General features: G+C 30.5%; 2 protein-coding genes across 5 annotated transcripts; one reads left to right on the forward strand and one right to left on the reverse strand.

Annotated features, from left to right (window-relative positions):
• Positions 1-397: 397 nt before the first annotated feature.
• Positions 398-2,347, forward strand: LOC106619889 (arginine-hydroxylase NDUFAF5, mitochondrial). The gene is made up of 5 exons (XM_014238198.3): positions 398-672; positions 1,011-1,266; positions 1,332-1,556; positions 1,619-1,831; positions 1,894-2,347. Exons 1-5 carry the CDS (start codon positions 500-502, stop codon positions 2,044-2,046), a joined length of 1,020 nt encoding a protein of 339 aa, XP_014093673.2. The 5' UTR covers positions 398-499; the 3' UTR covers positions 2,047-2,347.
• On the reverse strand, positions 2,131-23,507 carry RN-tre (Related to the N terminus of tre oncogene). 4 transcript variants are annotated; one of them, XM_036375714.2, is made up of 6 exons: positions 22,139-23,507; positions 19,458-20,139; positions 18,059-18,444; positions 16,818-16,882; positions 6,246-6,300; positions 2,131-5,524 (listed from the first exon to the last, which is right to left on the reverse strand). In XM_036375714.2, the coding sequence occupies exons 1-6, from the start codon at positions 22,570-22,572 to the stop codon at positions 5,452-5,454; spliced, it is 1,695 nt and encodes a 564-aa protein (XP_036231607.1). In that variant the 5' UTR covers positions 22,573-23,507; the 3' UTR covers positions 2,131-5,451. The 4 variants fall into 4 exon arrangements, with proteins under 4 accessions (XP_036231607.1, XP_014093700.1, XP_036231605.1 ...); XM_014238225.3 differs by having other exon boundaries at positions 6,246-6,351; XM_036375712.2 differs by lacking the exons at positions 2,131-5,524; positions 6,246-6,300 and adding an exon at positions 8,554-10,822 and having other exon boundaries at positions 22,139-22,920; positions 23,423-23,495.
• Positions 23,508-23,650: the final 143 nt, after the last annotated feature.

Genomic DNA, 23,650 nt, shown 5'->3' on the forward strand with positions numbered 1-23,650 from the left:
ATTTTTCTAATATACGGTTGTGGTTATAAGTACTAGCAACTCTGCGTTTCACTTATGATTGATGCTTTTTGTGGTTTTATTTCCGCTGTGAATCGAATGGTTTGCTTCCGCTAAGGTTAGACGGTTAATTAATTCATTTGTATATGTGGTGTTTAATGCAGAAAGACAAATTAATAACTTATATATGATAAGCAGAGTTAATTATTTTTCGCTTAAGGTTTCAACTGATAGTTTTGATTCTTTTATGAGTTGTTATTATCTTTAATCGCTCAATTCCTGTTTGATATTTTGGAGTTATTTCCCTTATGGCTATCATTTCAAATATACTCATATAGTTGGCAAACCCGACGTCTTTGTTATTTAGTTGGCAACGCATTGCTCACAACAAAAAGCAGCTGCTAACGCTTCACAGCTGATCGATCCTTAAAAAATGCATACCGGGATTCATATTTGTTATTACATGATTTCCAATTGTGTCGTATTAAAAATATAAGTTAACATGTTTAAAAGTATTCGGGAAATAAGTTCAAAACAACTGCTACAAACATGTAAAACGGGTTTTTATAAAAAAGGTTGTCAAAACAAAGCTGTGAATTATAGCACACAACCTGCATATCAAATAATATTTGATAGAAAAGCCAAGCGTTTACAAAAGGAACGTGCTGCTCTAAAGTAAGTAAAATGTAATACGAGGAAAGTATTCCGAATTTTGTATGTCTTAAGTGTGTTTATTTATTCATGAATATCTATTTTGTCCCCTTCAAAGTAATCACCTCTAGATATATGCACTTATGCCAACGTTTTTTCCAATTCTCAAAGCACTTAAAAAAGCAATTTTTTGTGATCTTGTTCAGCTCCTCCTTCGACGCAGTTCTTATTTCCCCAATTCATGAATAAATAAACACTTTCTTAAGAAATAGAAAAATCGCGATACTTTTGGAAAAAACCTCGTGCATTAGTAATATATTTTTTGAGAGTATAAATAAATGAATCAATCTATAACAACATAGCCCGGATGTAGAGCTCTATGACTACTTGAAAGAAGAGGTTGGTTTTCGCTTAGCGGATCGTATCATTGATATAAAACGTGAATTTACAAATGCCGCTGACATTGGTTGCAGTCGTGGCTTTATTTCCAAACACATCATGGCAGAAAGCGTACAGCATTTAACGCTATGCGACACGAGCCCTACAATGCTGGCGCAAGCACAAGGCACACCAGGTCTGAAATTAACTAAATTAGAGGTGGACGAGGAGAAATTGGATGTAATGTAACAGTTTAAATATTGATATATTTATTTCTTATATTATTTAGAGAAATTTGCTTACAGTTTCCGGATAACTCATTAGATTTAGTTATATCCAGTTTGAGTTTGCATTGGGTTAATGATCTACCAGGTTGCTTTTCGAAAGTAATACGTAGCTTAAAACCTGATGGTGTTTTTATAGCTTCTTTGTTCGGTGGTGATACACTATATGAGTTACGCTCATCGCTACAATTGGCTGAAATTGAGCGTAAAGGTGGTCTTTCGCCGCATATTTCGCCTTTCACGCAGGTTTTTTTTTTATTACAACGCACTATAGTAAGTGAATGAAATATAGTTTTTCATTTACATAGATCAGAGACGTAGGGGCTTTGCTGAATCGTGCTGGCTTTACCATGTTAACCATTGATACCGATGAAATTGTAGTGGGTTACCCTAGCATGTTTCAACTCATGTGGGATCTAAAAGGTATGGCAGAGAATAATGCAGCTTTCAATAGGCCAGCGCATATAAGTCGCGAAACAATGTTGGCGGCAAGTGCTATTTATAAGGAGTTGTACGCTAAGGTATATGCACACTTTGTATACTTCAAAGTTTGTAAAGAATAAAACTAAAATTAACACTTTAGGATGATGGCGTGACGGCGACATTTCAAATAATATATTTTGTCGGCTGGAAACCGGGTCCGAATCAACCCAAACCTCTGGAACGTGGCAGTGGTGATGTTTCGCTAAAGGATTTAGGCAAGATTATCGAATCTGGCGGACCAAAGAAAACGTAATAAAATAGTGATGGTGCCAATTTAATAGAAGTATGCATAACTGTGCGGCCAATGCAGTCGGAACGTTTTATGAAGAAAACTCACTTTTGTATTATAGCAAATGCTGTCTTTATTGACTTTAGAAATGATAGTCTTTAAATATTAACGTAAATAAGCACTATAGTACGTATAGCAGTATACGCACATACATATGTATACAAAGTGTGGTAATTTTTCTTTTATAAAGTGTTTTATTTTCTTTGAGTTTTGCATATTAATTTTTGAAAATATAAACATTAGCGAGTATCACTTTGGTAAAATATATTTTTGTTTTCTTTTAGACGCCAAATTTAAAATAAATATTTCTTTATATACATGCTTCTTTGTGTATGTACACACATATGTACATATCTGAACTGTTTTTGCCTGTCGTAAGCATATATTTAGCACACTTAGTGACTTAAGCATAAATAGTTATACAAATATATACTTAAAAAGTAATATTACAAATAAAAAATAATTCTTCATAGGGACACTGCCATGAAGAATTCCAGTACAGCATAGAAATATACAATACATACATATGTATAACACAAATTATTAAACTATTTATAAAAATTATATTATTTCAATTCAATTTTGCGTATTATAATTATATATGTATATTGCTAATATTTGCTTTTTACACATTGACTTTTATTCTCATTCGTTTTGTAATTTTTATTTCTCTTATAAATGGACGTAATTCATTAACGTTTTTGTTTTGTTTTGTTTTTGTTAATCATTAGTGCCACTTGCAGTGCGTTTTTCACTCTTCACTTTCAATATTTAATAATAATAATTTACAACTAACATTATTTTTTCTTTAACTGTGAACTGTAAATGGTTTAAACTCTGCTGTTTTGTAAATTTTGGCTTAACATTTGTGAATATTTAAAGTTTCCACTTTTTATACTTCATTTGCATTGAATTTTACTTGCTGTTAATAAATGCAATGCAAGCCTGTCTATTTGTATGTATGTATGTATATAACTACTATGTATGCGTTTATGCCATTGAACTTGTAAACGTTTTGAGTTATACCATCTATTTAGTGGTTCGCCTATATTGCTTTGCATTCTAAATTTATTGAAGAACAGTAAAACTTTTGTTATTTCTTATAAATTTGTAACATGTATGTATGCATGCAAGAGCTTTTAACTTTATTTAATACCATACATGTTTGCTATAGAAAAAAATATTTAAAAAATTGTATAATGCATACTTTTACATATAAAAATGCTAAAATTTTGTAAAGATGTGTATTTGTAATGTTGCGAAACGTAGCACATAATACTACTTTTTAAAGTAAAAAAGGTACACATATACAATACATATGAGGAATGGAATTGTATTCTAAAAAACTTTTGCAGAAAGTGTAAATGCCTTAAAGAAAGGAAATATAAGTGTTAAGACAAAGGACTCGATTATGAGCGTTATGAGGATAGGCTAAGTAGAACAGCCTGTAACTAACTTTTTCCTACCAAGGACCGTTAACTTGACAGCATACTTCAAAAGCATTTGGGGAATGATTGAGGTTATTATTTAAACTAGTTAATAAATATTGTAAATATGAAGTCAAACTGACAAGTTATGAACAGTACATTAAGTCGCTCTGATGTCTTTCATTCAAAATTTTGATGTTCCCGTTAATAGGAAGTGCTTAAACGGATAAACGGACAGAGTTTGTAAAAAACTTATGAGCAAATAAATTTCTTAAAATTTACATTTTAATTTGGTTTCAAAAGTAAGGCTATGTAATATTTTAACAGTCAATTTACAGACTGCGAGTTTACTGATGTTGACTTAAGGGGTTACATCGGTTTCACGGTTTCAAAACAAAAAAAAATCCTTATTTAATTCTTTAACATCTTTAGAATATTGGTCCGAGTAATAGTTTTGGAGTTTTAGTCTTGAAATGTTGCGTGCTCGAGGTCAGCTATATAGCCACTTAAAACGCGTTTTTCTCGAAACTGTTTTCAATGTCGGTTGTCAATATTTCTCACGAAGTACTCAACTGATCTTAATGAAATTTTACACAGGTCTTCGAGATATAATTATTTAATTACCAGGTCTTGAACGAAGAAGTTTTTTGTTCAATTACAACTTTTCAAAATAACAAAAACAAAAATAATTTAAGAAAATCTTAATTTTTTTTGTAAAAACGTCTGCCATAAATAAAATTTCCACTTTTTTATTTTTCCTTCATTCAATACCTAGTTTATGGGTTTAACCAAAGCACGTATTTTTTGCTTTTTTACTTTTGATGAGACTTCCTGTAAGAAGTTCTTCTGCCGAAAACGACGTTGTAATGACCAAGTTTTGAAATTTTCGAATTGAAAACTTCACAAAATCTTTGTAAAATATATATGTATACTTCAAATAATGAAAAGTTTGAATAAAATATATAACTTTTTATATAAAAAAAAAAATATTAAAAATATGCCGTTTTTTGTAACCTTTTAATACAAACTTTGGATCAAACTAGCTTAAGAATAAGATTACATTATTCAAAATTAAATCTGCCAATTATTTTATTGCGAAAAGTGTTATATAGAAACAGGTTGTTACTTAGAGATTTAATCCGCGACTTTTTAATTTCTCATGCAAAGCTCGAATTATAAAATGTATTGTAATCATAAATAAAAATGAAATATTTATGAAAATCAATATACAAAATGTCGTTCTTAAAGGTAATACGAAAAGGTTTTAATTCTAAACAAAGTTCTTGTACAACAAGCACCAATAAAAAAAAGAAAGGAAGAAAAATAAGAAGGTACAATTAATTCTATGTACTTACAATTTGAAAATGTTTTGTTTAACAAAAAGTAAATAATATTTAATTCTTATGATTACCATCCGCACCTTCACTGTATTTGCGTGGAAAAGAAAGCACTTTCGATTGGTAATTCTATTTGGTTGAATTTATGAATTGCTAAATTGCTCCTGGACACACTCTTCCTCGACAATTGTGCCGTTTGGTGAACGCATATGATAAATGCCGCCTAATTTTTGCGTCACTTGGTGATGATGCTTTTGTTGTTGCTGCGGCTGCTATCCAATTGACAGCGCAGCACCGCCGCCTGCGCGTCGTAAAGGCGACATAGACATCGGCGGCATAGCAGTGTGTGCAGTTGTTGGCTGTTGACGCGTTGGTGTTGGCGTTGGCGTAGGTGTTGGTGTTGGTGTTGTAGGTGGCGGCGGCGGTGGTGTTGCTGAAGGCGATACTGTAAAGTGTTTTGTTGGCGTTGCTGACGCCGAGACCGATGCTGACGATGTGGAAGTAGATGTATTCATTACGGTACCGGACACACCGCCGCTCGCCGCTGTTATAGATGTACACGACGTGGACGTAGTCGCTGTCCCTGCCGCGAGATTTGCCTGTCGTCAGGTGGTGCTCAGAAGCAATATTTCACGTTGTGGCGTATTTTGCAAGGCGTTAGCCGTCTTTAAGTGAATACTGTGCGCAGTGTACGTGAAATGAAGAGAGATTTAAATTACTTTAAGAGTATATTTTTTTATTATTTCAGAGGTAAATTTCAAAGTGTTGCTAAATATGTTTCAATGCTCTAAAAAAAAACGAAACATTCAGTTAGGCACGGAGTCTTGAATTCTCTAAATATTTAACGAGATATATGCGTTTACGTAACTGGAACGAACACGGATTTATATTCGAATAAGGTCGATCACCATAGCTGAATAATATCTAAATTTGTCGGGAACAGTTTGTGCTTGTACAACAGCAACAAGATAAATTTTATGGATATATTAACACATCCTGAACCAATAGAGAAAGTCAAGATATATTTAGATAGTCATTAAAGTTAACAAAAAAATTTAAACTCTACATATGTAGGCTGAAAATCCCTCTAACTGCCCAATTTAGTGTTCATCGCAGCTAAGAGGGTTGCTTTTTATATTTCAAGCTTCCCAGATATTTCACTTCGCTGGATGCTAATGCGCTTTAAAAAAAAACATTGAAAGTGTCGGAAATTATGAAAAATAGTCACAACAAAATATCACGATTTAATTTAAATTTTTTGATGAGTGAAATTTAAAAGTCAAACCAAGGAAGACTAAATAGAGCTATATAATATCAAAGAACGTTTTCGAAAGCAACTGATAAGCAGTTCACTCATACGAAAAAATATTTAAATATATATGTTTAATCAATTACTCACTTATTGTCCTCCAGCGAGAATGTCTCCGACGAACCGTGCGAGGCCACCGAAGTACCTGCAAGCGAACTTCGTATTGAGTGCGAGTCCTCGGGTACGTTTAGCGTTACTAGCATTTTTATTATTTATTATATGTACGTATTTTTTAATTGGTTTTTTATTTTGTAATTTAATTTAAGGCAATTGTCGGTGATGGAAATTTTGTTGTTGTTTATTGTTGTGGTTAGAGAAAAGTTGTAATTGTGGCAAAAGTTGTTTTTCCATGAAATTTTTGGGGATTGTAAATTTTTTTAGTCGTTTCGGTTTTGTTGTACGTGAAAGTGGTTGTTGTTGTCCAATTTTTTGCGTAACAGTAAACGAATTAAACATGAAATTTTCAAATTTTAATTTTTCATTTTTGTTGTGCATTTATTTTAACATGGTTTTTGTTTATCCAATACACGTTTTTTAATTCGAGTTTTTTTTTAATTTTCGTTTAGGGCCACATTTAATATTTTTTGTTTCAACCAAGCCAATATTGTTGTGAAATTATTTACAAAAGCGAAAAATATCAATTTTTTTTATTAATATTTTGTATGTAAAATTCTTATGTTTGTATAAATTTACTTGAATAAATGTGTAGAGCACTACTTGTTTGCAATAGAAGAAGAGAGTAAGTAAATAATTTCGTTGTTTTTTTTAAATACATAGGAAAGTTGTGTTTGCAAGTGTGTGTGTGTAGCGTTGCGCCTAGCTATATAAAGTTTGAAATCGAAATTGGGAAGTACATACATACATATGTATATGCGTCGTAATGTTAGTAGTTGAGGGGAAGTTAAGTATGCAAGGTATTCATTCTATTTACTGTTATGCAGAGTTTGCAAGCTAATTGACAAAGTACGCAAGTTTTCGTAAAATGAGGTTTTCAGAAATCGGAAATATGCTAGTTCGTGCGCGTGGCCTTAGCATAGTCACGACTAGAAATATTCCATTATTTACGATATTATGAACTATATATTTTTTATGAAATGCATTTTCGGGTGCATGCTGAATATTCAAAAAATAAAAAATAAATTATACAAATACAAATTATTATTACGTGCTTACGTGCGTAGTTGTATGCAACTTTGAGATAGTTTAACACAATTTTTTTCGATTGAACAAACAATTATAAAAATGCAATTAATAATTTAGAGCATAAAACGCGCATGCTAAAGAATTTATATAAGAATAATACATTTTTTAACAGATTTGTTAAGTTATAAATACCAATGATTGTATATAGATATTATTTCTTTCGAAAAAAATGTAGAAAAATACATATACAAAAAAAAATATATATTATATATAAAAATTAAATATTTAAAAAAATATATATAAATAAAAAATTTATAAAAAGTAAAAAATTATGAAAAAAAAAAAGAAAAACAAAAAATAAAGAAGCAAAAAAAAACCTTATTATAAAAGTTTCATATAATACGTGTGGCTGATACTACTAGTCACTAATTTTTATATTTTAAACTTTTTAGGCAATTTTTTTTATTGCTTAAGAATATTTGCAAATCACTAACCAAGTGCTATGAATTGCAAAAATTATAACCTTAAATTAGTAATATTGTCAGAGAGAATTAAAAATAAGTTGATGAAGAAAAGTTTTTATGCAGAAGACTATCAACTAAACAACCGTTTGCAAATAATCGCTAATGGGACGTCAGCAGAGCAGCTGCTACTAACAACTTTACGATTTCCACCAACAAAAAAAGGTTTCATCGCCAAAATAAGCTTTGCACTTTTATATTTTTTAATGTACATTATAAAAAATTACTTCTAATTGAAGCGAAATAGGTCAAGAGTTTTTATATTGTCCAAAAACAGCTTTGAACACATAAAAAATCCTTTGTTTAAATTTCTAAAAATATTAATATGTTCTCATTTGCTTCAGCCGAATTGTATTTAATGGATATGTGAATAAAAAATCATAACTTATAAATAAAATCATATTTATTTAATTTATTTTTTATGTTTATTTTAATTTCAGTACATTTTTTTAATGCTAAAAACACTACACTGCAAAGTATGAAATGCGTAGACTTTCAATCGATTTGTACAAATAATATAGGTATTTAGCAAAAACATTTGCATGAAAATTCGTTAACTTTTAAAGCACTTTTTGCAAGTTACTGACGCCAGGCGTACAAAAAGCGCTAACTAATTAAATGACATTGTAAATGCAAAAAATTATATATATTTCACATAATATATAGTAGGTATGTATATATAAGTATTGTATATAGATGAAGTAAATAGTTGTAAATAAATATCATGGTACAGGTATCGCATTGTAAGCATACTATATAATTAAATAAGTATTGGTATACAGTATAAAATAGTTATATAGGAATAAAATAGGAATTACAAGTTTATGTTATAAGCACAATGAATAGACATACATATACATATACATACATATGTACATACACACAGCCATACATATGTACGTATAATATATACAATGATTGAAATTATAGACTTTGAAGCTAAATCGTTACAAAATAAAAATCGTGCAGGTAATTAACAATTTGAAATATTTCTGAAAATCTGGCTTGAGCGTCTAAATATTAGCTTTGCGTACATACAATACGGTATTCTGGAACAAAAATGGAATTTTAGAGACTTTTGTGGAGAAAAAATATTTAGTTTCTAAATAAGTTTTATTCAAAAATATTATCAATAATTATTTATATTATTTAAAAATGCAAATCAAATATTGTGTGTGTAATTACAATTTAATTAAAACAAACTAACTGCATGTGTCGTTAAAGTTAAAAGGTGATATACACACTTTAGAAGAAATAAAAAAATTAATTTTATGTTATATAAAATTCCGAAATTTGAACAGTATCTGAAATAAATTCTTGTTATTTGCTCATACAATCACAAATGCAAATTAATCAGTGGTTCCCAAAGGTTTTTTTTGACAACAGATAACAGTTAAAAAGTAGATAAACTCAAAAATATATTTTTTGCGTTCTCAAGCTACATATATTCTAAATATGTAAATAATCGTAGTTTCATCGAAATTATGTTTGCGAAATATGTATAAACTTTTTAGAAATTAGCGAAAATTCATTTAAGCGCACAATATTTGCTGAGTGTGTAATTATTATTGAATGTTTAACTGTATCTCACAGAAGCTAAAGTTAAATAATATAGCTAGTAATTTAGTAATATATTCAGTACCATTTTCACTTAATAACTTCAGTGGAAAATATGTAAATACTGTATTAAGTAAGATAATGTTTACAATAAGAAATGATTAGAATAAAATAAGAATAACAAATGGTTTAAAGCATGTAATTGAAGAGAGATTCTAAAGTTTACAAATACATATTGAGAAATTATAAAATTTAACTAATTACTTATGCTTTTTTTTAGCAATGGCAATTTTTTATAAAGTATACACTCTTAGCAGCATGTGTGCTTAGCAAAAAAGCAAGCTACAATATGGGAAATAAAATTTTTAAAGTTATACCATACAATGCTAGGAGTTATATAATAAATTTTGCTATATAATTTTATATGTGTTATAAACTGAATATAGCGAATGCGCTGCCCAGCAATGACACCATAACTTATAGTAGCAATAACAGCTACTGGAATATTTTTTAACAGCTGTTAAATTAATTATATTTATAACAGCTGTTGATTGGTTTCTGTATATTCTGTAACTGTCAAGCAGCTTTGTAACTAATTTTTGGCAATAGGAGAATTTAAATTAACATAAAAATATATGTGTAAACCGCATAATTCTAATACAAAAATTTTTGTAGTAAAAATTAAGCACTTTTCGGTTCGATTTGCGACACAAATTTTCATATTATGGAAAAAATATTTATATATTTCATATTATAGGCTGTTATTTGTTAGTATTTAAGGTAAGAAATTCAATTTATAACAAATATTAAATGTAATCTAAAAAAAAACATTTTTCAATATTTTGTGAGCAATATTACTGCAGTTTTGCGCGTTTACTATATTCAGCCTATAAATATGCAACCTTTTTTTTAAGTATTTTTCAAACAAAACATTAAATGCTATAATTTTTTATATGTATTTTATAAACGCAATAGCATTACATTATTATAGCATATTTTAGGCTTAAGGCTAGTTAAATTGGCATATTGTAATAACTACATACATATGATTAATGTGGAATTACTTAGTTTTTTTTTGAATATTTTCTAGTATATAAATTTATAGCCGAGTATTTTGTACGCTGAGTTCATCGTCATCAATGTCAGCATTTTCATTAAAGTCTGGCGGTAAATCAACAACATTCGAATAGTCAACGTCAATGTCTGTATGATTTTGTAACGGTAACATTGTATGGCTGTAACTATAACTATTACTGTGCCTATGTAAATGACTGTGGCTGTGGCTGTGATTGGGACCATTATTGTAGGCATTGTTGTCAATGTCATTGTATAATTTATTGTTGGTGGTGACAACAAATCCATTACTATACAGTGAATAACTGCTAACAGCCGGTGAGGTGGCTAAACTAGTGATACTTCGATACGTTTTCATTGAATATGCATCACCTAAAAGAAGAATTGGGACGAAGATGGTGGAAACAATTTTGTGTGTGTTTGAGTGTTGGTATGTTCATGGGTAAAGAAACAGAGAAAGAGAGAAAGTAAAGTAATCATCAAAATAATAATCATTTAACGGTTGTCATCATAATAAGAAGAATAATACTTTTAATTAAATAATATGTATGTTTTTACGTATGTATGTACCAAAAAAAGTTAAAACCATTTAAATGTTGAAATGTTTACAACATATGTTGTAAATAGGTTATAAAAGGCAGACAGTGAACGATTGAGAGAGAGATAAGAAACCAATGACAAAAATATTATATAATTGATGCGAAAATGTTAATTTACAAGAATACACATATGAGATATGAGTATATAATTATGAAATTGTACTTCAAGTGAAGCTGTAGAAATTGAGAAAACGGGATTCAATAGTATATTATATTTATGTAAGTAATAAGATATAGCAACGGATCCATTTACGAGTAAGTAGTACCTGTATTCCACCATAATTATTATATTTGGCAGTATGTATGTATATTTGTAATAAAATAACTATACATTTATTGGTTAATGTTATATGCAAATATATTCAGAAGCTTAAAGTCGTGTTTTATATTATTACAGTTCGTATTAACACCACATTAAAGAATCTTAACGAAAATTATTATTAATAAAACAATTATATAATTAATAGAAATAGTAGCAACCGGTAATACAGTTACTGACAATAAAATAGAATCAAATATTTATTTACAACCAGTTGCAAAAAAAAAGTGTTACCACAGTCCTTTGGAGGAAACAATTATTTTTTATAGTTAATAAAATTTATTTTAAACATTTCAAAAACAAAAATAATTTAATATAAATTAAGGTATTAGGCGCAGACACATTTAAAAGGAACTGTCAGGAACTGCAATTGATAATAAAATAGAATCATGGATGAAAACTCGTAAATAGTAGACTATTATAACTAAAAGGATAGATTTCACTAAGCTTTACAGACTGATTTCGGTATTGAATACCACACGCCTTGGACGTTTTCCCATAGTTCCTACTTATTTCGTGGTTTAATGGGTCCCAACGTTTCCTTTACAATCTTCCATAGGTATTCTATAGGTTTTAAATCCGGAGATCGCGCCGCCCAGGTTATAACATCGATTCCTTGATGCTGTAGCCAAGTCTTGACCACACTCGAGGTATGCTTCGGATCATTCTTGGGCTGGAACAGCCAAACTAAAAACATTTAGCATAAGGAAGCGCTACATTATCTAAAATTCTAAGGTAGTGATAACGGTCCATGATTTCCCGAATCCAAAACAGCGGTCTGGCTTCGCACCTCGAAAAACATTCCAATGTATACTTTGAATTATGACCTCGGTGTTTGGAAGTTTTTGTCGTGTATCGGGGAACCCAAACTTTTCCATCGCTACCTACTATATTTATTTTAGATACATCTGACCAATGGATCTTACGCAACATTTTTTCACCGCTCCAATTGATATGCGCTGAAGCACAAGCAATCTGATTGTTCCGCTATCTTTTTGTCAACATTGGGACTTTCCGAGAAAAGCTTCCGAAGAGATTATTTTTTACAAGGCGACGTGGAACAGTTCTCGAAGAAATTTCTACACCCAATTCTCTTTGGATAGCTACAGAGGACTTGAAATGATGGCGTTTTGATAAAACCCCTACGTAATTGTCATCCGGATATGTCGTTTTTAATGGCAGTCCCCTTAATTAGCGATCTTTTGAAGGGTTCAAAGCACCAAACACAAATTTTTCGACCTTTTTATAATTATTGCAGTTTCCCTTTAGATATAACCGTCATTTTGCTACATTTTTTTTTAAATTTTCTTCTACAAATAATACTTAATTGTAACAAAATGTCAAATTTTAACAAATACCCTACAGATTATATATAATCCTTACAATATAATTGCTTACTAAATAACGGCTATTATTGATATTTTTATTCTTTGATTCTATTTTTTGTCTCCACAACAAGAGCATACTTTTGTTTAATTTGAACATAAAGATAACAGTAAAATGTAACAGAGTTAAATATTAAAGGAATCGATTACAGGCAAAATGTATCGAAATCTATCGGACAAATAATAAAGATTGTAAATTATGGTGTATGCATTAATTCGTGCGGTTTTTTACGTAAATTAAGACTTTATTGTGAAAAAATTGTTATACATTTAATGTTCAAAGTATTGCCCATCGGAAGCTATGATGTTTGCCCATCTTTCTGGCAGTTTGTGGATCCCATCCCAAAAGAACTGTTCTGAAGAGAAGCGTACTCCGGTGAGGGCATTCTGCATTGATCTGAACAAGTGGTAATCGGAAGGTGCTATGTCTGGGCTATAAGGCGGGTGAGGTAGAACTTCCTTGTTGTTCACTCTCAAACAATTTATATCTACTGAAAACGACGCGAAATCGCAGTACCTTTGAAATGAATATAGCCACAGATGAATACGACGCAAAATAATACTAGTAGAGCCCTCTCTTAGAAAACCGTACGAATTAATGCATACGCCAATATTTCGGAACTAGCTATTTGATTTTATTTTATTGTCAATAACTTTATACAAGTATATAAAGTAGTATACTCAAAGTTGTAAGTTTGTAATTGTATGCAATCTTTTATCGTCTTATTTAAATATTATATGCGTGGTATGTTAATGGTTCAAGATGCTTTATTGAGGGCACTGTATTCACAAAACAATGGATCGTTGAAAATCACTTGTAATTTTCATTGAACAAAATATAAAATAAAACACGACTTAATGTGTTATAAATGCCACTTTGAAGTATGACCGAATTTTAAGATCCCCCGTATTGTTATTAGATTATTAGTAAAAGCTGAATTAAATTATAATAGCGAAGGCATTTACATATATAAGATGAAAAAGTAAATATTATATAGTTATACAAAATGTTCCATTTACTAGATATTTCAGCAAAAAATAAAAAAATAAAATTATTCTTAGTAAAGTGTTGAATACAGATTATTAATTCCATAGAGATCTTTTACACATTTTTATGCAATCTTAGGAACTATTATATAGCACTGCATTTGTATCTAAATCCTTACAGATATAAGTTTAGTTTTTTAATAGAAATAGGAAAGCAAGCGAAGTGTTCCACACAATTTTCAGAGCAATAAAAACAAAAAAAAATCCTAATCTCTAAAGCTAAAAGGTCTTGAAGGCAAAAATAGAAAGATTGTTAGTTTACCAACAATTTAAAAAAACGAACATATAAATGTTGTTGTTGTAAGACATTCTACAAAAAATTTTGGAGTGATGACATTCTTTGGGGCGACTGTCATGAAAACAGCTGATAAAGAAATCCCTGACATTTAATTGATTGATTGAGATTGAGGTATGCACTGCGACCTATGGTCTATTGTGCCCTCCCCTAAGTCACAGCGACTCATCTAGCCCTAGCATAGCCCATCTAGCCCTGACATACAAAGAAAAAAAGTTTAAACTTCAATGTGTAAAGACTCTGGGCGAATTTTTGCTTTATATACCATTGACCTTGTGAAATGTTTATCTACTGTCAAGGAAAATATCCTATTAAATCACAAAAAACAGTTAATTAGCCTGTTGAAATTTAAAATTATAATCAAAGAACCTTTTCCCATTGGGAACCTTTAATATGGAATTTAAATATATGAATAATACTTAAATGAAACCGTTTAAATGTAGAATTACAAATCAATCTACTACAATGATAATTACGTGTTAATAATTCAATAACTTTTTATTGCCACTGACGTCACGTCCGCGGTAGTCATATTTAATCTACAATTTTAAACATTTCAATGAACAATAAAGTGATAAACAATTACTTATGATTCAATTTTAATTTGATTTTTAGGTATTGATAACGATTACTAGGTTAAATTGTAGAAAAAAAAACAAAGAATCAAGAAAATGGAGTAAGTGTCAAGAAGTTTGAAGTAAAGCCATTTGATTTGAGATGTAAAATTCAACAAAAATGCATTCATAAATTGTAAACAAATAAGAAACAAGTATACTTTAGGACGAAAAACGCTTGTAGTTATAAATAGATGTAGGAAATAAAAACTCGATTATTATACAATTAACAAATAAGCAGAGATTAATGTTTAAATAAGTAAAAGTAAATGTGTAATGAAAAACGGGCGGTGGGGCGTTTTTAGTGCCAGGCCATGCTAATTATGTACAAGTATAACACAAGTAATCAATGGGTGGTTGGTGGTCATTCCAATGGAAGTGTAAAATATTAAAGTTAAATGCCATTAAATGTGTCATGAAAACGAAAATAATTTCATAATAAATAAGTGGGCAGGCAAAGCGGAGTATAGTAATAAGTTATGTACAGAAATATTAAATAAGATGTAGCATTAAGTATTACTAAGTAGTATAACATATACAGCGCAACCTATGTACAAATACAAACATATGTACACTTGTACATGTATTTCTTGTAGTATTGATTGTTATTAATTACCTATTACTCTGCTAAGCTACTATGTTCCTCAACTACTAAAAAATTCACGTATCACTACAAACTAGCCTGCTCTAAAGCTGTATTTAAAGGCCATAATAAAAAGAAACTCGAAAAAACTGCACAGGGCGTATTAAATAAGAAAAGAAACCGTCTCTTAATTGCCTTCCGCAATATGCTTTAATTCATTTCACACTCTTTTTTATATATTGGTAATTGTAAGGTTGAAAAAAAAAATGCTCTAGACACTAATGAAAGCATGAAGCGCGCATATTAAAAGCTCGCTTGCCAAATAGCTGCAGTTTACGTATAAAATATTTATTTTTTTACTGTGCGAAATAAGTCTTGTCGCTTAATTTACGCCTCTGATATTGGAGATATGAACAACAAATATGCTCAAGTTATTTCGGTGCCTTAAACAATAAATATTTATTGCTAACACCTTTTTATATAAACAAATGAAGTGCAGTCATTAAAAGTCAAAGAAGGCTCGCTTTAAAAACAAAATAATTGCACAAAAGATTAATTGGTAATTTGCAAAAAATAATAATAATAATAAATAAAATGTAAGAACATTTAAAAACAAATGTATTTATATATTAATATTAATAATATGACGTTCAAAACGTCCTGTTTAAAAACAAAATACAAATGTTTTTGTTGCATAACAGTTAAATTAGCATTGATTCTATCTTTTGCAGTTATGAAATAATATATCTACGTGAATTGAAAACCGCTATACAAAACCAAAAATATATGCGCTGCCTAATGTCTGATATTTTTCAAAAAATACTTTTGAATTATAATTTATCAGCTGCGCTGTCTGGTGGAATGCCTTTTTAAAGCGTTAGATATATATTATATATGTATAAGTATGAGGCATGCAGAGCTAAGGCTTTCCTTTTATTCAATTTACGCTAAAATTTCTATAATTACATAATTTTAGTATCTACACAACAAAGTAAATATAAATGCATAAAAGTTTTAGATATCTTACAATTAAATTGCAATTTACATAAACGAGCAAGATATAATTAATACAAAAGTACTTTATAAGCAAGCTGGCACCACACAGTGAAATGTTTGGAGTGAAGTGTAAGGTGAAATATCTGTATATTAGCTTTAAATCATACAAATTTTATAGGCAATTAATTGAATGAAGTTTTAAATATAATTTTTAACTTTGAAATTGTGTGCATACATACTTGTACATAGTATGTATATTCTCATAAACAATTTTATTTTTTTTACGTCAGTTTAATATTATTTTAAAACTCAATTACAGAGCAAACTATGTTCTACATATTTTAAAACTTCATTTTCCATTTCATTCCGTTTATATATAGTAGCGCATATTAAAGGATTTTTATGAGATTATAGTGTGAGAGTATAGTAAACGAGTGGTTAGATGTGATATTTGGTTCAGATAGTATAGATTGCAGATAATAAGAAGAAAGAAATGAAAATTATCCAATTTGTATTATATGAAACTTACCGGTAGCGCATTCAGAGGTCTCATACGACATAGTTGATTGTACTTCTACTGCATTTTGTTCAGATCTGAAAAGGTGAGAATCGAAATTATTAATAGTTAACAAAAGAAAATAAAAATAAGAAAAAACGTTAACTTTGATTGCACCGAAACTATAATATCCTGCACATGTGCATTTTTTATATAATAAAAGGGTAAATTAATAATAAACACTTTTATTTTGATTTTAAGCGGTCAGCTTGTATGACAGCTATATATTATAATATAGTGATCGGATCTTAAAAATTTATTCGGAGGTTATAACGTTGATTTGGACAATAATCTATGCGCAATTTCGTGAAGATATCTTGTCACATAACAAATGGTTCATACAAGAACTTGATTACGATCCTTCAGTTTGCATGGTAGCTACTCCTATATGCTATAGTTGTTTAGACAAATTAGTAGATTCTTGGGAAGAAAAGAACGTGTGCAAAATTTTAGATCGATATCTCAAAAACTGAGAGACTAGTTCGTGTATATACCGACAGACGGATGAACGAACATGGCTAAATCGACTCAGCTAGGGTATCTGATGTTGCCCTCTGGGTGTTACAAACTTTGTAGTAAACTTAATATACTCGTACCCTATTCAAGGTATAATATTACATATGTAAAAGTTATAGTTTTAAAAGACAAACCTGAAACTAGTAACAAATAATATTTAAATATTTAAAATAAGATAAGAAATATAAGAATATATTTAATTAAATAGTTTTATTTACGAAAGCAAGTTGGTGCGCCTAAATGTAGTAAATTTCATATTTTAGTTGTTTATTTTTTTACCATGTAAGAATATACAATAGGTCGCGGTGCATACCTCGAAACTAATCTAATCTAATCTACCATGTAAGAATAAATGCGAATTAAAATTAAAATATATACATTTATTTACTAAAGATTATTTTTTTTGTATATTCTTCCCATCTGAGAAGCTTGACTTTATACTATTAACCTATGTTGTTGAAAATCAAAAACAAAAAAAGATGTGTTGCCTACTTTTAGGACGCGCACATTTAAACAATTTAAAAGGGAAAAACCAACAAATTAAATGTAAAGACTCTTTCGCTTACAGTAGTTCAACAAAGTATACACTTTTTTTTAAAGAAAATACATATAATATATGGAATTAATGAAATAATTATCCAAAAATTATTTGTATGTATGTATTAAAATAAAATACTGATCACTTCCAACAACCTTACCTCAATATCACATCAGTTATAACTTGTTTTTCTGTATCGGTATATTCGGAACGCCGTCGCCCGATCTTTTTTTCAACATCCGCCTCCACGAATTGTCCCAATGGTCGAACAGGGAATTCATTCGCCTTTGGCTGTGGTGCCACATCCAATTTTAATTCTTTCAACTTTTTCAACATACGTTCGAGTGCCTCAATTACGTAGTCGTCGTTGTAACCGAAATTCTTATGCAATTTCACTTGCAAATATTCAATAATTGAGTCCATATCTTTGAGACGCAACAATTCGTGTTTGTGCAAATATAGTATGGTGACGGCCATCGCAGTGACGACACGTTCACCCTCCAACAGATAAATGTCCCACACGCGCAAAGCTAAACTATATGGTATCTGAAAATAGTAAAGTGGAAGTGTGGAGTATAAAGTAGTAAACAAGTATTGAATATAAAGATATAAAGCTGTATTTGTACGAAAAGAAGTAACGTAAAGAAAAAGAAAGTAAAACTATATGGTGACCAAGTACTAAATATGGTGACAAGCCAAATTATTTAGACAATGTGATTATTATTTATAATGATGTAATGTTTGTGTTTGATTTTGGGTGTTATTATGTTACTAATGCTCTTATTGACTATAAAATAAACTATGCGTATGTAATTAAGACATAAGCACTAATACTTCTATAAAATCAATAAATGTAGTAGTAAATAATTAAATAAAAGCAAATATAGTACTTATGAAAGTCTTTACAAATAAATAATTTTTAGAAGGAACTTGATTTTCATCGTTCAATTTGTATGGCAGCTATTTGCAGTAGTGGATCGATCTGAACAATTTATTCGGAGATTATAGCGGTGCCTTGGAAAATAATCTGTTTCATATTTCTTGAGGATATCTTGTCAAATAAAAAAGTTTCATTCAAGAACTTTATTTTAATCGTTCAGTTTGTATAGCAGTTATATGCTATAGTGGTTCGACATCGTCGGCTTCGACAAAAGAGCAGCTTCTTGGAGAGCAAAAAAAAAGTGTGCTAAATTTCAGATCAAAATTTAAATAACTGGGAGACTAGTTCGCGTATATACAGACAGACGTTCGATTGGTAAATCGACTCAGCTCGTCACGCTGATCATTTATATAGGTATATATATAATATATAATACGGTCCCCGACGTTTTCTTCTGGGTTTTACAAACTTCATGGCAAACTTAATATAAAAATAATAAAGCAAGATAAATGTTTAAAAAGAAATTATATAAATTAAAATCGAAGAAAAATTTTATTACGAGTACTTAAAAATTAAAAGTCATTAATTGTTGTAATACATTAAAAAATAATAGATAATTATCTTATTGCTCATATTTTCAACAATTTTTATATATTAAAATTAATTTTATAATACATACCCGCTCCACGAAGATCACAAAGAACCATTTAATCGAGTATAGAATAGCATCGACATTGTGTTTCATGAAATGTTGGTGCAATTTACGCATCATCTTCGTCAGTATCCGATCGTGGTGTTCAAGGAAGCGCGTCAGTTTGGGGAAGCCCTCTATGAACAGGCCGTGCATGGCATATTTACGATCTATAATTAATTGATTCAACGCCCAAAATGCCTCTTCCTCCTGCATAAATAGCAATAACACACCGGCCAGACATGCCATACCCTGACAATAACCCAATTCTGGATTATATATACTATACGCATTTAGCACATTGAAGAGGGAGCACTGTTTAACGCTATACCGTTGACGGTAGGCGACATTATCACGAAATTGTCGATTTACATCCGAATCGATTTGACGCACCTCGGTGGAGTATTTACGCGCCAATGCCAACATAGACGCATACTTATCTGGGTTAGCGGCAATCAATTCGTCAACATTCAGCAATTTTTTCCACGCTGGCCAACGCATACGATCTGGTATACCTTTGAAGACACGTCGTCGCACTTTCTCATTATTGGGATTCCAATTGGCAAGCATTTTCATCCATTTCTTGTCGCGCTCCAATTCGATTTTGGTACGCTGCAGCTCCTGTGAGTCGCGGGTGTCGGGCAGGCGGGAATCGTGCATGAAGCCATATCTGTGCGAGTAAAGCAAAAAATACAGTCACTGTGAGAAAATACATAGCCACAAACGTATGCGTGTCTGTATGCTTGTGGAAATGGATTTACTTTATAATAAGAAAACTTGTAAATGTTGCAAAAGTAACAGGTATTTATTTACCGGTATGTATGATTCTATGTATGCGCTGTTGTGCTATGCTTATGCTTAAAGGGTTCATTGTAAGAAAGTGTGGAATGTGGCACGGAAGCAAGATCGCCGTAGTGGGAAACGAAAGAAGTGCACGACAGTGAAACAAGCGTTTTGCATTAATTTGCAAAAAATAAAAAATAATGCGCAAGTAGACTTGTTACTCGTACTAGCAGTATAAGTTGTGAAATGATGTGGGTGAGCAGGCGTAATTTTTCTTTATTATTTTCCATTTGAAATTGCCTCAAGTGGTTTCGACTGTAACTTGAGGGAAAGGGTATAAGAACCAGCATATTCGCACAGGCAAAACATTGGCAAATTGCCCGGAAATGTCTGCGGTGGCCAACTTATAATAACAATAGGAAATTATTGCTCTCTAGCAGCACTAAGTAGAGACAAAAGTAAAAAGTTAAAAATGTGCGAATTGGTACTTGGAATATGTTGTAATTCGCTTTTGAGTTCCACAATACTAAATATGTATGGTTGGATATGTTTGTATGTAAAAACTAATTTTTATTAATATTTTCTTTTTTTCAAATTTGTGTTGCATTTACAATTAAGAATGTGCCGGGTGAATGAATTTTATTTTGATTTATTAATGCATTTTCAATTACACTCCACTAACTGCTCACGTGATAGTGCTTTTAAAGCGGCACTCACCGACACCTCTACACATTGTTGTGTACATAATTTGTATTCCTTTCGAAATGGAGGTCGAGTACTGTCTTTCACCCAGTTTTCAATGGGCAAAAAGGTCATTTCCTAAGTGAAGTATAATTATGCATGTATGCATGTGTCAGATTCTTTTTAGACTAAAACCAAAAAAAAATTGCTCAATTCATAAGTAAATGAAAAATATCGACAAAAATGGAAATGTGCGAATTTCTAAAGCACCCGTCATGAATCATACATTCGAATATATGTACATACATATACAAATACAAACATATTTAATTTAAGAGGACATGCTTTTTCTCAGTGGCGTACTAATAGTATTTGTAAGCTGAGGCATTTTTCGACATTTATTTCGCATATACAAGTATAAAATTATTCAACAAGGCAAACCAATCAGAAATTTTAACCTTTTTTGTTTCTATAGAATTGTATTCACTACTTATGGTATTTTTAGAAATGTTTGTACATACACATGCATTTTTTAAATGCTACATTTACCGCAGACTGCTGGATTTCTATAAATGCATAATATACCATATGTATATATGTGAAAATGATGTTAATAGAAAGCACTTCAAAAAACGAAATTTTTTAATTGAAAACGCAGTATTAAAATTTCCTAACTTTAATTTCAATCATGAATACTGCAGGGTAGAAACCAAATCAATTATCTGTCATTTGTAATATAATATTTGAAAATATACGATTTTAGCAAATTTTACATTTCTTAGAAGATACTCGTGTAAATACAAAGTATACATATATTAAAATTTACACTGTAGTGTTGCCGATATAAAATTTTTTACAAAAAATAAATTCTGGCCGCTGATATAGTGCAAATAGTTGGCCATGTCGCGGAAGCCATCACATTTTTAATTGCTTATTATTATTGAACAGGAAATTTTTGTTGGCGAGCGATAGTTTTTAATATGATACTACAAAATACATTTTCTAATAGCAAATATGTACACATATTTTAAGTTTAAAACTATAAGTGGCACTCAAATATCTTGTTTTTGTTTCAATAGCCAAATCATAACATACTATTTAAAATGATAGACACCTTCAAATTTACATAATAATGCACAAAATACCTACATTCTAGTGTATACCATATTTGATTGATAATTAATTGTTCTTTTACATATACTCACTTATCTGTAATATGGTAGAGCTCAAATGTGGGATTCTCCCAAGGGTCGACCACATTCGTAGGATCCAAACCCAAAGAGTAACGATTGAAAATTGCTTCACGTTCATCTGCTGCACGTTGTAGTAACGCCTCTTGTTCATCAAGCGCTGCTACGCTTTTGTTACTTGTATTATTGGTCATAAGCGGCACATTTGCTGCATCACCTCCAGCTGTCGCTGTTAGAACTGTTGTATCGCTACTTGTTGTTGCTGTTATGTGCGTAGTTGTTGTATGATTCGTAGCTACGGGTGTGGAGGCAGGCAAGTTATTTGTATTATTCGCATTGCTGTTACTTGTAATTGTAATATTGTTGATGTTGGCGCTGTTATTGTGATTGTGACTATTGCTGTTACTGCTGATGATAGTGACACTATTGGTGTACACAGTTGAATTCATGGTTGCAAATTTTGTCTTTAATTCTTGTATATTTTACTAAACAAGAAGCGATTGTGCGGGCGCTTAGCGATAGCCTGTGGCACTGAACTCTGAAGGCTGTTATAAGTTAAGTTGTACACTTTGGAATGACTGATTGTTGATGTAGTATCGGCTTCACTTTATTATTTTTATTACAAAAATAATATATCTCTGCATATAATGCAAGAGCACGATATATTAATATTTGCAAATAATGATTTAAATGCATCTGATGTTGTTCTGGTTTTTTGGTAGATTTTGGCCATTGATGTCATTGTTCAGCTTAAGCCCCAGCTCATACTTTCTGAGGAAATTGGATAATAGTATCGCCTGTAATTGTTTTTACATTATATATTTTATTTTTAAGCCATAGGACTTTACTGATATCAAGATGAAACAAATGACGCCCCCGCTTTAACTTTAATAACAGCCACTCCGCTCTTTTATCAGATCAGTTTAAGCTTTAAGAAAGCTACTGTAACTATTTAACGAATTTTCATATATTCGATTAAGTTTTGCCTCTGTTATAAATAATACTCAGAAAGCAAACTTTTTAATTTTAAATATTTATTTTCTTATCGCTTTAACTTCCTTTACATCTTTTAATTATGCTATTTTATTCGTGAACAATACAAGCTCACACACAAAAGCACATACGCACACACTCTTGGCCGTCATCAAAATTTCTCCTATTTTGCTAACAGTGCAGTAATTCCTCCAAAAAAAAACTATCTTTCGCACTTATATTCACATCGGTCACACATTTAATATAATTAATCCAATATTTCCATATATTTTGCTCATTCTATCATATATATTTAATAATATTTACACAAAATTTTCTACGAATCTTAATTTTTTATACTTTCCCCAGCGCAACACAATGCTAAAAACCATTCGGAATTAGAGAATTATTTGACAGCACTGACAGTTAATACGAATGACAGTAGAAAGTTCAATAAGAAGATAAAAGGGAAAACAACGACGAGTAGCGTAAAATCAGAGAACGTATATAATCTACATTCTCTGGTAAAATATTTTGTAACAGAGAATGTAGATT

The sequence above is a fragment of the Bactrocera oleae genome, chromosome 4, assembly GCF_042242935.1.
Source record: "Bactrocera oleae isolate idBacOlea1 chromosome 4, idBacOlea1, whole genome shotgun sequence".
NCBI lineage: Eukaryota > Metazoa > Arthropoda > Insecta > Diptera > Tephritidae > Bactrocera > Bactrocera oleae.